A 16,443-nucleotide genomic window follows, 5' to 3' on the forward strand; every position below is an offset into this window, starting at 1 on the left:
TTCTCACATTTTAACGAGCTTTTTGAAGATTAATGAGAATTTTCTTGTTTTTTTCCTCGTTGCAGTAGAATGACAATTGGAAAAAAAATTGGCTAATGATGAAACAACTTATGGAATCCCTTTCTAGTTTCGTTCCTTTCCTCCTAAATTTCAATTCTGGTGTATTCTTAAGTGGATGATAGTAAAATTAGTTTTGCATTAATTTAACCCCTCTGTATGCGAAGGTGTTCCTGGAAAAGAAAAGAAGAGTGGCCGAGGGGGTGCTTCTGAAGCTCAAATTTGAACTCCGTGAGCTTAAAACTCCTCAGCTACGATTTTTCTACCGATTCGAGTAGCAGATGATATACGCGGATTTCCAAATTATTTCGTCAGTAGCTCTTTTTTTTATTTTTTCAATAAAAATACGTTCGTTTTATGGCCGATGAAAATATGAACGCGTCGTCCGGCCAATCGTGTTCCAATAACGTGTGACATGTCGAATGGGGTTTTCTGAAGTAGAAAGAAAAAGGTACATCTATGTAACGTAAATACGAAGATACCTACTCGTATAGTAAAAGCTTCGGTCATCATTGAGCTGCACAAACACAAGCAAAGCATCATGTACTATAGATGTGCAATAGGGGCAGGTGAGGTATATCTACCAATACGTATACGACATGACAAGACGGTGTGTGCGGCTTTTAATATCCGAACTTTTAATTACGCGCGTCTATATCGACGTACGGAGTCGATAGTTGAGTAATTTTTCGCTCTTTTCATAACGTTATGGAAGTTGTACGGTTGAACGGGCACGATTTCGTGTGCCTTTATAGAATTCGTCATTTTGTCGATACTTAATACGTTTAAAAAGATGGAAAAAATGGAGCAAGGTAGTTGTGTCGAAATCGGAAATGTTTTATTCTTTGTGTACAAATTGAATTATTGGTTTCAATTTTGAGAAAATTGAGTAAATTTCAGAGATGTTCGGTTCAAATTTTAACGAAAGTTGTATTTTTGCAAAGAGCGAGTTCCTGAATTCTATATCTAATGAAAATTTCAACTACATACATAGGTACTAAAATAGATTATTTGGCAAATTTTTTCAAAAAGTTTATATTTCAAATTTATTTTTAAATTGATAATTTCTAGAAAAATGTTATGTTGGAACAGATTAGGTTACGTCTCCAGTTCAAATTTTGAGCCAACGGAATCAAATCAATTTTCTCGTCTGAAAAAATATAAATCTCATCGAAGGTGTCAAATCGGTTGAAAATTATGGAATTAATCTTACGAATTTGATATGAGTCGAGTGACATGATTGAAAAACTGGCTATCTTTTAGATTCTTTTTAATTTGATTAGGAATTTCAAAAAATCGTTTACCTATATTTTTTATTACATTTGCCATCTTTTTTTTGTACTTCCTTTTGGTAATATTTTTATAGTAGGTAAATACTTAATTTTTTGAATATTTTGACATTTCTCCTGAAACAAATGTTTCTTATTTTTTTAATTTTTGGAATTTTCTTTGCTCCTTTTTTTCAAATACTCGTATTTGTCATGCTGCACGAGTCCTTTAATTTTATTAGCAGTTGGTTAGGGTACCTACTAGTAATATTTTCAATTTTTTAAAAAGAATGTTGAAAAACATCTTCATAATACTCAATGTGCTGTGCAAAACTCCTGCTAAGTAACTATATCCGCGTATATAACTAGATCAAGGTAAATTTACAGCTAATCGTTGTAAAATGCTCAATGGTGAAATGCGCAATGACACGAGTGTTTTGCTTACTTACCTAGACGCGCTAAATCTGAAATGACGTCAGCAATTGCATTTTTCAAATGGTCGGTCGACGGTCGTCGACTCGTCTCACGCGATTTTCCGTCAGTCGACTCGAAATCGACTCAGCGATTGAAACGCACGTCGACGTCGGTCGTTCATTTTGGTGTTTTGATTTAACGAGAGAAAAAGAGAGAGAGACAGAGAGGTAGGAAAAGCTCGAGTATGGGTGTGCTGTAAGCACATATTTTACTTTATAAAATGTACCCTTTTTCGATTTTTTATTCGGCGGTTATATGTTTTTTTTCGTCGCTGAAAAAAATATACGAACGAAAATAAAAAACCTTTGGAAATTTGTTTTTTACGACCCGAAATCGGTTCTCGCTTCTGCTTCGAAAGCTCGAATTGATCGAATAAATGCAAAGATGGAGATATATTTTCATTCCCTAAGGAGTTTCGAAACGCTATAGTCAAATTCCCAAGTAGCTTTTAATGGTTTTATGAAATACAATGTCGTATATTTTAATTACGGGTTTCCTCTCTTTGCGAGATGGAAAAAACCAAGTGTTGTGTAGCGATTAAAGGCGGTAAATTAGATTTTGAATCTAGGTTGGTGAAAATATTTCTACTTTTGTTTTCTCCTCGAGTGTATTGTGAAGCGTTGAAAAAATTGTGCTTTCTGAGCGCGATTTTTATTATTTCGAGGAGGTAGAAAACGGATAATTTGAATAGTCTGCGTGTTGCTGGGATTGATTTTTATTTTGTTCGCGTTTTGGGGTTATTTTTTGGTCGAATTTGGTTTCAATCTTTTCGAAGAGAAAAATCGCGCGAGAAATTGAAATTTTGTGGAAATGGGGGCACTGTCTGACTATAACAAAGGCTATTTTATTTTGGTTCGGTTTCTTTCATCGGCTGGTTATAATATCAACGAAAATTTTCCAATCGCTGAATTTATTTGTGAAGAAATCAGTAAATACGAGTACCTATTTAATTCGTATAGCGATTTTAAACGTCTTAATTTCCTGTACAGAATTAGAGGAGTTCGACGTGCAGCGTGGCTACGATGACGCCGTTGGTCAAAAGCAACAATGCCACCCGAAGACCAAATCGAATTGTTAGAAATCAAACGCGCGTGAAGATAATTTGTCGAGTTGATTTTAATATTGTACGGCGACGGCTTACTTACAAATAAATTTCAAAGAACGAGTTGAATGCGCCGAACGTTTGAAAATTTGCGATGTGAAAAAAATTGCTGTCGGCGAAGCGCAAAAGTGGTTTTTTGACCTCGTAGAAAAGGTGGTAATTGACTTATGAGTGGTACAGATTATGATGAAATTATCGGTAATTTAAACAGTTCGGTTTATTTGTAGTTCGAAGTGAAAAGTAGGAAGGAAGGGAGGGGAAAAATAAGAGAACAAGAATAAAAATGGTTCGAGTGATTTTCGCTGCAATTTCTTGAAACCCTCCAGTTTTTGAATTTCTAATGTATTTTTCATTTCGGAGTTTTGAACTTCATTTAGCTTTAGCAAATCACCCTCGAAGAATAAAATTGCAGGGTGTCTACCAGGTAGTGAAAGTAGTGAAAGTAGTGAAAAGGTAGTGATTTTGAAAGTCGGTAGTGAAAGTAGTGAAAAAGTAGTGATTTTCAGCAATTTTGCTTAAAAAGTAGTGAAAAATGAAAAAAAAGTGGAAACACCGATTTTCTGCACCTGAAAAATTTTCTAAAAAATAGATCATATCTGTTGACTTTTTTAGGACTTGAATTACGTATTTTTAAAAAATGTTGCCCTCGCTTCGCTCGGGCTATTTGCTCTTCTTTTTCCATATAAAGAACTTATTGTTCAAGTATCAGAAAAATACTCCTTTACCTTCATAAAAAAAACTTTTTACTTCTTGAAACATGAATTTTTGAAAGCGTTCTTGGCCTCGCTTCATTCGGGCTCGTTTGCTTTTTTTCATGTTTTAAAATTTTGAAGCAAAAATATTAAACTTCTTCATTCATCACCCAAGAAACCAACGTTTTTATACCCCTCAAAGTACTAATTTTCGATTTCGATAGCTTTTTACGAAAAATTGGTATATTTTTTCCCAAATGTTGTTCAAATTTTTCATTAATTTTTTTTCAAATTTTTATTTTGAAGAAAGTTTTTTATTCGCCTAATTTCATTACAGTAACAAGAACCTTAAAGGTGAAAATAAAATGAAAACTTGAAATGACAAAATTATATCCTGGACATCTGCTTGCTTGATAAAAATCTTGGGATGTTTGAAGACATTGGAAAAGCGAAAAATTTTAATGTAAAATTTTGCCTCGTCCACTCCCTCCCTCTCTTGAAAAATCCCGAGTATTTAAAAAATGTCGTGCTAAAGTCCTGCTTTTTTATTTTGAAATTTTGTTTGACTAGACACCCTGAAAAGTCGCTGCTAAAAATAAAAAAAAAAAAAACTTCATCTTTCATATTTGAAAGAATTTTATTCTCGAAATATGTAGTTGATTTGTCAATTTTTCGAGTAGCAATGGTTATAAAATCATTGAATTGATTTCAAATTGATGAAAACGTGTACTTACTCCAATGTAAACATTTACAAAGTTCAAACCAAAAAAAAAAAATTGAAAAATCGTTCTTGTCTTGGGGGGGGGGGGGTAAAAATATTTTGGAAGACAGTGATTTTTTTTGAAAGGTAGTGAAAAGGTAGTGATTTTCGGCCAAAAAATTCCGGTAGACACCCTGAATTTGTTTTCTGAATATTGAGGTCAAATATCAATTTTCTCTCTTGAATCTGTATCCTCGTTTTGTTCGAGGTTCTTCGGTTCAATCTCAATAATTATCAATCCAAATTTTTTTTTTCAAGATTTGCTGTATCTGAGTCTACGGTATTTTTAAATTATTTTCCGTTCCCCCCTTCACTATTCTCATGTGGATATTCTGAGAATTTCTATTATAACGATGAAAAAAAAGTTAAATTGGAAAAGTTACCGAATGAGGGGGAAGGAGAAATTGGAAACTGAATTGAACCCTGAGCATTATTGATAAATTTGAAAGTAAAGCCGCAGGTCTCCTAAGTGCTTTCTAAGTATGAAAATTACTTCAGAATTTTGGGAGACTGTCCATCACTTAATTTTTTATTTTTTTCGTAATTTTCATCCCCTGTTGCTCCTCTTTGTCGTAGATTTTCATCATCGCTACTTCATTCGTTCGATTTTCTCCCGATGGAAAAACGTTTTAAAAAGGTGCCAAAATAAATTTTTCAAGCTTGAGAAAAAATGAGGAGCAGCTGATTGAATTGACTCCCCCCTCCCTGAAGTCGTATTTTGATCAATCTTCGTATCGTTACTCTGAAGTTCAGCTCTACAGGGACTTGCTTCTTTCTTGATTGCTGCAGAGAGATTATTTTTAAAAAGTTTTCATAATTCCCATTTTCCTTCAAATATTATGATCAAATTCATATTCTCACATTATTTTCAATTTTCACCCCCCCCCCCTTTTCATGGGGTTTTGAAATTTCATTTTTATTTCATTAATCCATCCCATTCAACTTCAAACTAAACACAAATTACTTACTGAATTTGAACCCATTTTTCTCATATTCCTGATACTGAGACTGAAAAAAAAGCTATGAAGAAAATCTCTTAGTGTGTCAACACTGATTTCACTGATTCGGGTAGAATCGCTGAACTTTTGGTTTTTCCAGAAATAATCGATTTTTTGGCGTGGAAAAATGCAGATTTTTCATGGTGAACGATTAATTTAGCGATGAGCTTTCAACTTTTGTTCGGAATATTTCGTCGGAAGTAAAAGTCAGATGGGAAATTTTATGCTCTAGAATCGTTTCTCTTCATTTTTGCCATTCTGTGTAGTTGTGCTTGAATTTGTGCTAAAAATGGTCATCCTATTAAACTTGCTGGAACACGAAATCGAATTTTCTGCATATTCCTCCCCCTCCTAATTTGCATTGTGACTAAACATAATATTATGTCAAGTCAAAAGTTTGTATTTTTTTAAACGAAAATTAAGCTGCAAATAGTCGAAGAAGACTTTTGAATTTTGTAAATCGTTATTATGTATAGTAACATTGAAATAATAAAAATATGTGACAAATTCTAAGAACCGATGGCACGTTCCCCTTGCCCCTCGTGCATTTTCAGACCTCCCTGCGACACTTTCACTGCGGGCTTTTTTTCTGTTTTCGATGAAACGAATTGATAACGATCGTGTTTTAGGAAGTCGAATTGGGCCGATTACTTTATGGTTGTTTTTGTTTGCGACGAATAATTTCTATTTATAAAAATTCCCCCTCTTTCGAAGGCCCCCACCGAAAATCTGGGGCTAACGCGCGAATATACGTACGTCGTCGAGATTTGTTATTGAAAGAGACGCGACTAATATTATACATAAATGTTGTTTAGTCGAGTACCTGTGGATACGTCCGTCGTACTTACGAGTCACTTTTTTCGGTGTTTCGATTTTTCTGTCGATACAGCTAACGTGCGTTTTTTTCTCGAAGTTTTGCTTTCGATTTCCTTGAGATTTTGCGAGCTCGTATAGAATTGAATATTGATAATTCGAGTATTTTTCGTTTACAGTTGTGGAAAAAATTGAGTAAAGAATAGCAAACGACACGAGCGAGGCGGCGACGAGAATTCGTTTCGCGTAAAATAATTATAATTGAGTAGTTTTTTTTGTCGTGGTGCTTTTTTTTCGGTCAGTGGTGCGTTTGTGTGCGTGTGTTCGTGGAGAAAGCGAACACGACGAATATCGGTGAGGAAAGAGGAGAGAGATTTTCGGTACGGTGAGTTGATCGTTAATGAAGTAAATTGTGCCCGGTACGTACGTAAGCGCGAAGTGCGGTGGACATTTATGAAGAGCGAGAAAACAATGAATAATGATTGTTAGCAAGATTGTCTCAGCTGTTTGATGGTGAGAGACGAAGACGGTCGTCGATAGTCGTACAACAGCGTCGTCGTTGTTTTCGATTTTTATTTATTATTTATTTCGATTTTTTTTTTTTTTTTTTTGCTGTAACTTAAGCATGAAATGGTGTAATAACGATGCGATAGCGACTAAAAATTGTTGCGGTTATTTTAATAATAAATCGATGTTGAAATTGAAAACAAATAGCCCGCAGCGAATGAGAACCGGTTCGCGATACAGTATTTCGTATTTGAGTAAACTTTTTCGTAAATTGAGCGTAATTAAACGTGAGTACGGATAGATGAATGATAATTGTGTATATTTTTATTATAGCTACTTAGCTGTTACCTATCTTATTATTATATAGGTTTTATTGGCATGTGTGTCCGCGTCGATTAGCGTAAACATTAAACAACACGTTGATCTGCGCGTTCGCCTTTTTTGCCATGCGTCAACGATGAAAATGAACGGATTGCTAATTGTTTATAGGTAAAGACGGAAGCCGTGTAACTACCGTAGTGGCGACTCCAGGCCAAGGACCAGATGGACCGCTGGAAGTGTCGTATATGGATTCCAAAATTATCGGAAACGGTAGTTTTGGAGTCGTATATCAAGCTAAATTATGCGACACGGGAGAAATGGTGGCGATTAAGAAAGTACTGCAAGATAAACGTTTTAAGGTGAGTTTTTTTTTTTTTTTTGTTTCTTCGTATTTTGGTATTTTAACGTATAGAGGTAATACGAAATATGAACGAGAAAAAATATATGAAGAATAAAAAAGGATATACATAGATGATATGTAGATTTTTTTACCTAAATTCCTAGTACTACATCAAAGGAAATAATTTCAAGGACTCGAGAATATTTCAAAATTCAACGGTTCGGTTCGACGATCATCGTTTTGAAATTTTCCAAAGTGTGAACTTGAGCTTGGCAAAAGGTGTGGAAAGGTGGTGAGCCACTACGTACTATGTAGGTACCTATAAGATTTGTCATGCGAAGATTGAAGATACATACACATAAGTTGTAGAACAGCATGCTGGCGTTCTCGTGACTTTTTTTTTGGCTCTCGTGACAAGTTGTAATGGTAAACGAAAACGTGATTCATATTTTTTCGTTTGAAAAAGAATTGTGTGTACATGCTGGGTTAGCTCATTTTTATTCTCATTCTTCGAAAATGAACGATTTATTCGTATTTTTTGAGGAAATTTTGAAAAGTGTCGACAGACATGAGCATTTTTTTTTTGTTTCTTATTTTCCTTAGGAAATTAGACAAAAGTAAGTAGTTTGAAAATTGATTTGGTATTATTCGGGCGAGAAAAAATTTCATAAGTAGTTAGGTACTTGTCTTTAGTGTTACAGGATGAAATTTTTGTTCAATGTAGATGGAAGGAAAATTGATGGTAAATTATGCCAGAAAGCAAAAATAATTACCTGCTTGTGCTAGATTCATTATGCTAAAAAAATTTCCAATTCTTATCACTTTACCCGTCTATGTTTAAAAATTAGCTGTTAATATCAGTATCACGATATTTCTTGCCAACTTTCACGTATTTTAGTATAAAAATGTATGGAAAGGAATTATGTTAACCATTATGCTAAATGCTAAATTCGAAAATCATGGAAAATCTCAATGCTAAAATATGAATTTGATTTATGCTTAATTTAGCATAATTATGCCAAAATGGCAACACTGCTTGTGTCATCGTGTTCTTCTTGTCTTATCAACTCTTCATTTCAGAAGTTATTGGGAAATTTCAATTTTGTTGAAGTTTGTAGTGAAAATATATGACCATGCATATTTACAAATCTAAAAATTGAGTGTTTTCAAATTTTTTCTTCGTCAAGTACAAGAAGCACGGATTTTTGATTTCAGTTCGAATTGGCATTTGTAACTCTCAGCCAAAAAAATTTCGCAATGAACAAATTTTGTACAGTGCACCGAAAATTGAAATATTATACTTGTATATTGTATGTCTGTAGAAATTTATGGGAGCTTTTGTTAAAAATTTGAATTTTGTTGTATTTATGTGGTTTCGGTTTCGGTTTTTGCTACCCATTTTTTCTATTTTCAAATCAAAGTTTGGAATTTTTTATTTATTCTATTCTTTTTTCAGATCAGAATTTTTAAATTTCTTTTTTTCGTTTTTTTTTTGTTTTTTTAGTGAAGGATTAGTTGGAACTATTTGCAAAAATTTTTGCGTCCTGATTAAGTTGGTGATATTGTCAGTCGCAAAATGGTTAGTCAACTCTTTCAAAATTGGTTTAAAAAAACGAAAAATTGACGAATTGACGTGTAAGGTATTGACCCCCACCCCCAATAAAAGAAGCTCTGGAGTATTTGAAAAATGTCCTGCCGAAAGATCTGCGAAAGTCCCGCCTCTTCATTTCAATATTTTACCAGGCTCAGATCAGTTTGAAAAAATGGTTCCAAGAAATTATTTTTCAATCATTTTTTTTATTCTACTCATATAATATAAAAAATATTAACTTCCTACTAATCTCCATTCTGCCTAATTTTTAAAAACACCTGATGACATAATCATCGATGATTATTTTTGGATTAAATTTCATTTTTGTAATTTGGTTGGAAAATGTTAATGTGTGAAAACTATAGGTTCAGCTTGAAAAGAATTTTTTCTTACGACTTGGAACTTTGGAAACGCAGTGCTTCATCGATAGAAATTTAGCTCGCGATAGAATTCGTCATTCTTGAAATTTTTCACGAATAAATACCAAAAAAATCTTTCCCTAATGTTTTGATTTTTATTCATAAATTTAATGGATCGCTCGTACGTATTGCGCATTTGTAATATTATTACACATAATGCTTGATGGAAGGGTACACCTCATTGCTTGGTAGTTGATGGTACCATACCGCTTGCAATATACATATGTAGTTGGTATTTTAGCTGGTGTGCGTTATGTATGTACGTCTACGTACTACGTAGTTTGCTGTACGTTCATATACATAATGCATATAAATAACAATAGATATTACAGCATTTCGAGTACATACTCGAATCAAAGTAGCAGGAAAAAAATCACGTGTTATCGTTGTTGCTCGTATGTATGTCCCTGTTTGTACCTCTCACTCTCTTCTCGTTGCCCTGAATGGTGTTCATATATTGGTTAATGTATGAGTGTACAGCGTTTACCTACACTTGGACGAATTACATTCGTTAGTTCGGTATCGATGTACAGAGGAGATGATGATGATGATGATGAGACGTACTCGTACGTTGAACAATTAAGTCTGTTGCAAGAGAAAAAAAAAGTCGTTCGATCTCAAAGTACCCAAACTCATATAATACTCTCATGTATTCGCATGATACATACCTATTATTTAATAGCTATTTCGCTGCGAGGATGCTTTTTTTTGCTCGACATCGTCGTCTTTTGTAGCCTTTAAATGGTCGTAACTTGCGTCGTTTTAGGTTATTTCGTCCTTTTCGATAACCTTGTATGTATGTAATTTCAAAAGCTCCGACTAGCGGAAAAATGCTCGTTTTCTGGTATGATTGATATCACACGGCTTGGCCTGACTAGGTTGAATTGTAGATACATGTAGAAGTAGATCGATACTTGAGTATATTCGAAAAGATATAGGCTTGTACTTTTCTGAAAAGATAAAGAGTGAAAAGGAAATACTGGCATGGAGCTTAGGAGGTCGAAATGAAAAATTCTCCAAAACAGTCGAGTGTGTAGGGAATGTCGAAATTGTAGTAATTAGACATTTAATTAAAGTACTTGCAATTAGTTCTTGTATCAAATGAGAGTAATACATTCGAGAGAAAAAGTTACGACTGAATTTTGAAATTTCCTCCACGAAAGAGGTGATTATTGTAAAGTTTGGTTCCGTTTTGTAAAACTGATTATTTTTTCGACTTCCGTCTGGGAAACGAGCAATTACGATAACTCGAGTGAAAATGCTCATTTTTATTTCCTGGTGAAAAATACGTACATCGGAGAAGAATTTCTAGAAAATCATCAAGAGCGAAGGATTTTTTATGCAGGATTACGGTGCGTTTTTTTCTTCGGCGTTATTGCAGGCAATATTATTGGTTTTGATGTGGAAATTCAAGCAAATGTTTCAAAAAATTTCAAATACCTACCTATGAGGAATTATAACTTAAGGGAAAATATTAGAATGAATTATTCCAAAAATTAAAAATCAAATACGTAAAAATTCTGAAAAAAGCAGTTTAAAATTCTTCAAAAAATTTATATTTGTCTTATAAGTAGGTAAATAAGTTGAAAATAGTCATAAATGACTTGATTTTTTTTCATGTTTAGCCCTGATTTTTCATTGTATTTTGAAAAATTTCATGTGGATTTAATAATTTTTTATTTTATTTTAAACTTTTTAAATGATGTTTCATCCTTCTCTTTCAGCTTAATTTTGATGATTTTCTTTCAAATTTTTGACATTTTTCATCGATTGAAATTGTTTACTGTTTTTGATGTTATTCTGAAAAATTTAGAAACAGAGAATTTTTCAAAAATTAATTTTCTCTTAATTTATCGTTCGAAGTGAAAAATTTTAGGATTTGGAGCTAGATAATGTAGGGAGAAAAAGAGAAGTGAAAATCCGAAAATAATACTTCCAAAAATTGGAAGTGAAATTTTGAGACAAGGGGGTACGAAATCTGAAAAATGTTCCCAAACCGTGGGATTGTAATTTTGATGGGTAAGAGGAAGGACGAGGGAGTAAAATACGAAAAACGTTGTGCTCCAGATGCTGCAGAAGTTTCGAAAAAGTCTTGAAAAAATTCTGCATTCCTGTGTTATTACCCTTGTAACTTTCCTTATTCTCTGCCTCCATCTTCTTAAGTTTTCTTTTGAAGAATCCCCAACGTGATTACACACACAGTATAATACAATTATTTCAACGTTGATAATTAAAAACATCGCCAACATTTTATAGTTGAAAAAACATCCTCGAGAATAAAATCTACCTATATAATAATACCTATTTGAACAAATCAATCAAAATTTATTTCAGGTCATCGAGCAACAACGAATCGAAATCGATGCATAGATGGCTCGTAATATTGAACTTATTCTGCGTTACTAAGTTGAAAACGTGTACTTTTCGGATGAAAAATTTGAAAATTTTTGAAACCAAGCTCTAGGCCGTAGATGAAATTTTATCGAGAATTTCGCGGCTCGTTTTGTATCGTATCGTCGAAAACATTTTTATATTAGCCTTTAAACAACATTCGCCTGCATTTTTCGCGGTTTATTAGGCTTTGCGTTCGGTAAACGCTGGAGGAGGAAAAATCGATACAAGACGAGAACGAAAATTATCGACTTGTTGCGTGTGGCAGAATAGAATGAAGAGCTGGTGTACGTACTCGTACATCGCGTATATATACTCTGTGTAGTAAGCAGGTATCCCTCTAGACCCTATGCCTTGTGTATTTACCGCTATACGACCTACGTGTACACTTTACGAGTATATCTATAAAAATGACATACATACGACTTTTCACGTGTTAGCCGAGCGATATACGTATAGATTTTCTTTCATACTGAGCATCTATTTCGGGAATTATCCAATAAGCGTTCAACGTGCCTGCATGTAAAATGTAAATTAACGGACACGAGTGAGAGGTACTCGAGCTGTCGTACGAGTGAAAAAAAAATGAAATTACGAGTGGTTTATTTTTAATACGATAATGATCAACGAAGAGATGAAGTTTCCAAGTATTTGAAAATTATCTTCGGTACGAAAAATAGTACGATTGATTTAACTCTTCAGAGATATCACGATACTTGCAGCAATCGATGCGAGTCTCGAACTTGGATTGAAAAAAAAACGAGGGCGAAGAGGAGGAATTTGGCGAAAATCATCTTCAATAGTCGATCTTTATTACATCATGTGTGCAAATGGCTTTGTGTATGATTTATAGAATTTGGATTAGAGAAATTCGAAACGAAGAAAGAAATTCGCGTTCGCATCGAGGCGCAAAAAGCTCATTTTGCTTATCATTTATGCGTACGACTTACGAGTTAACGTATTTATCACTGCGGCAGCAATATTTTTAATAGCGAATTACTTTTTAAGCGTAATTATCGAGTGGAAAAAACCTTGGTGAGATAAATATGTGCTTAGTTGATATTATCGTTTGAACGAATAGGTATAATATACGGTATACGAGTATATTCACATCGTCTTCGAAGTATCTCCGTCTACCTACCTTATCAGCACGTGCGAAGATTATTTTCAATTTTGAGAATACGTATAAAGTACTCGTAGCAGGATAGTTACAGGGAGTCTGAGGGAAAGGATTTCGAAAATGAAAATTACGATTACATTTCGTACTAGGAAGTATAAGATCTTATCGTGTACGAAGTTTTTTTCATTTCATGTATATAACGCGTATATGATTTATGTATTATTTGGCTGTTGGCTCGAATCCATTCGATGTGTACGAGACAGCAAAGTAAAGCACGGCGGTCTGCTATGAACGAAGTCGAAATATTACGCCGAAAGAGGACTGGCGAATTCGTAGAATTGAGCGGTACCCAGCTCGATGATTCGTTTCGGAAACTGCTGCTGAGATGAATGGCAGTGCGAAAGTTTAATTACCGATCTGAGATGGGGCAATGCGTTCTGCGGCGGCGTTGGGTAAAATTTCCATTTTGGCGAAACTTGAGTTTTGACGCGAGATGTACGCTTTCTCACGTGTGTATATTTTTACCTGTCGATTTAACTTACATAAGTTTTGCTGCGATGATGTATGATGTATAGAACCTAGAATGGAAAGTGTGTCCCTTACTTTTTGAATTTTGGTGTTTGTCTCATCCCACTTTTTCCTTACCTAATTTAGTCAAAATGTCTAGTTATTTCAGAAATTCAGACCAGCTTTTGCAATTATTTTGGTCAAGTTTTGAAAATTCATTTTTTTTATGCCAATTTTAATGAATGTTTGAAAAAAAGGTATTTGGAATGAGTGAATTTCGAGAATTCCCTAGAAATTATGGTAAAGGGAAGATAGTAAAGCTTCATTGACCCAACAAAAACCATTCAATGTATAATTTTTTCAAACTTGAATTTTTACAGTAAAAATTCGGATGGCAAAGTGCATTTTTTTGATTTTTAAAAATCAAATTTTGGCCAAAAATGCGAAAAAATCAGAATTTTACTGAATTGACCTAATTTAATCCTCCCCTCCCCCTTCGAGTCGATTGAAAACGGTTTCAATCTGTTTTGATCAGTTCTGGAGCCTCCAACAGTTCAACTTTCCAACGTCATTGTGTGAAATTTTGTGAAAATTTCAACCTTCAAAAATTAACTGGTAGGTTCAAGAACTGCTCAAGACGGTTTGAAATCGTTTGAAATCGATTCAGGAGGTCGAAAATAAAATACTTACCAAATTTCAGATTTTTTGGTGAGCTAGATAAAATTTTGATTTTTCATATTTTTGGGCCAAATGATTTGATTTTTCAAATAAAACATTTCACACTTGGCATAAGATGAAAAAATCTAACTTGTTGAATTCAGATCTGACAATGAAGAAAAAATAAGTCAAAATTTACCAAAAATTTCGAAAAATGTCCTGTTTTGTTGTAGCCTTTTGAACTTTGAAGCACTTTAGCCTCACTTCTAGCTCTTCTTGAAAGAAAAAACCTTCGTTTGTTTGAGAATTGAGAAATTGACCATTTTTTTGAATTTTTTATCCTCATGAATGAAGTACGTATGTAGTGAAATATTGATGTTGGCTTTCGTTGCTTTAGTTTTTCTAGAATTATTTTTTTTCCCTCAAAAATTCAAAAAAAAAGAGAAAATCTTTAGTATTTTTCAAGTTCTGATCAAAATGGGTGCTTCAAAAAGCACAAAATTGTTCAAAGTGGTTATAGAAGTAAAATATTTACAATTTTTTTTTCAACCGAATGCTCCTGACGTAATTTTGAGTATGCCATTCTACGTGTAATGCGTGCATCTGCAAAATCTGACGACTCCGCAAGCAGAGCGAAAATCCTCGTAGAAATACACGCCGATTTCATCTGCTCGATTATAGTAATTGGCCCACGTTGAAATGGTCTAAATAGTTTTTAAATTACCCTCAACGCAACGTGGAAAAGCTAGCTGCTGGCTGAATTTTCAAAACGACAACAACGAGATGTACCGGAATAGGTAGATGTTCGGTACACATACAAATACATACCTCTAGTCATGTATAGGAGGGTGTTTCCTCTACCGTCATCGCCATTTCGCCAGCTTGGCAAATGGATTTAAGGGTGGTTTTACTTAGTAGTTAACGCGATGTTGCGTTTTAAGTGGATAATTTCGATTCGACGTTAAGTATTATCTGTGAGACTAAAAGCTTCGAAATGAAGCGTTAATGAAATAAAAATTAATGATCGATTTTAATTAAGTTCTTTACAAAGTCAGCGTTGCCGTATACACGTTGTTGCGATTACGAAACGTTTGTTTGATTTGAAAATTGCGGCGGCGCGGCGGCGCGGTTTCGAGAAATTGGCCATTTGGAAATTTTATTAGGATCGATATTTTCGGCAATTTTGGTATTTTTGGTATCTTTAATCCATTCTTAGAGGTTTAATCACTGTCTAAAAATTGCCTTTTAGTCGAGTGGATACGAGTATATCGAAATATTTTCAAAGAACCTTTATCTTTTTGTTGAGGTGATGGTTGTTTCTTGTCTCTTGATGTGTGAAGCGTGATCCATAAATAAATTGATTTGAAAATTTGTGATCTTCATCTACGTATGTAATTGAAGTTGTATAATCTTCCATACGTGTCTGAGAATTTTTTTTTTTTTACAAATTATTTGTGTTTCCTCATTTGATAGCATTGTGATGTTTCAAAGTTTAGATCTCAACGATGAGTGTTTTGAATTTGAAAAAATTTATGCCAGGGAAGGGGGAGGAGCGAAGAAATCTATCTTAGGTCTACGCTTGTGGAAACAAACATGATTTGAATGTGGGAATCGATTTCAAAGTGGTAAAAAAGTATCTTAGGGGAAAGGCAACTTTTCTTTATTTACGAAGGAAGTAGCCTAATCAAAATCGAAATTTTATTTTCGAGTTCATAATTCGTTTCGTGTCTTCGTCTCGGATTCGGGTACGGCAACGCGATAATAATTTTAAACTTATATTCCGAGTTATGTTTAACAAACAGTCTCACGAAACGAATCGTGTACCTACCAATAAGGAATATTATTCGCGAATCGTGCGGATCAACGAGCAACAGCGACGATGCGAAAAGCAACGACTGTTATTTTTTTCACGACGAATAACGCAAGGAAAATAATAATAAAGCAAGAAAGACAAAAAGGCTCGCGAATGAGAGAAAAGTACCTTACCAGTGGCGTAGTGTAACACCGAAAAGGGAAATATACCATTATGAACGCGATTCTGTCTTTTCAACTTGTGTATACTGTATATACCTAGAGACGAAGTGTACAGTGTACACTAAGTATATTGTTTAAAGGGCGACTCAGGGTACCAGGGGGGTTTACTCTCAGTGACGCGTCGGTAAATATATCCTGGATTTGCTTTTGTGTGTATTGTATGTGTGTATACCTTACCTACCTATACTGGGTGTCGCAAAAAGACGTAATAGCGAAAAAAAAAAGAGAAATAAAAGGGGGTAGACATGGGATAATGGTATGGAGGAAAATACGTAGAAGTTGGGTATGTCCCAGTTGACCAAATGCTAGCAAATTTTACGCTAGCACGAATGGTGCCGGAATTTGAGACACTTTTTTTAAAAATGCTAGCAAATCAGTAGTGATTAGGTCGC

General features: G+C 34.2%; 1 protein-coding gene across 5 annotated transcripts in view; it reads left to right on the forward strand.

Annotated features, from left to right (window-relative positions):
• sgg (shaggy) overlaps window positions 1-16,443 on the forward strand; it is a 65,764-nt gene that overhangs the window by 13,702 nt on the left and 35,619 nt on the right. The window contains exons 1-3 of one of the 5 annotated variants that reach the window (XM_065350843.1): window positions 6,153-6,677; window positions 6,789-6,958; window positions 7,161-7,351. In XM_065350843.1, coding sequence (XP_065206915.1) covers window positions 6,790-6,958; window positions 7,161-7,351 — 360 coding nt within the window. In that variant the 5' untranslated portion in view covers window positions 6,153-6,677; window position 6,789. Of the gene's footprint in view, window positions 1-6,152; window positions 6,959-7,160; window positions 7,352-16,443 lie in introns of those variants that run through there. The other 4 variants (XM_065350841.1, XM_065350844.1, XM_065350846.1 and 1 more) reach the window with 4 other exon arrangements.

The sequence above is a fragment of the Planococcus citri genome, chromosome 2 (genome assembly GCF_950023065.1).
Source record: "Planococcus citri chromosome 2, ihPlaCitr1.1, whole genome shotgun sequence".
Taxonomy (NCBI): domain Eukaryota; kingdom Metazoa; phylum Arthropoda; class Insecta; order Hemiptera; family Pseudococcidae; genus Planococcus; species Planococcus citri.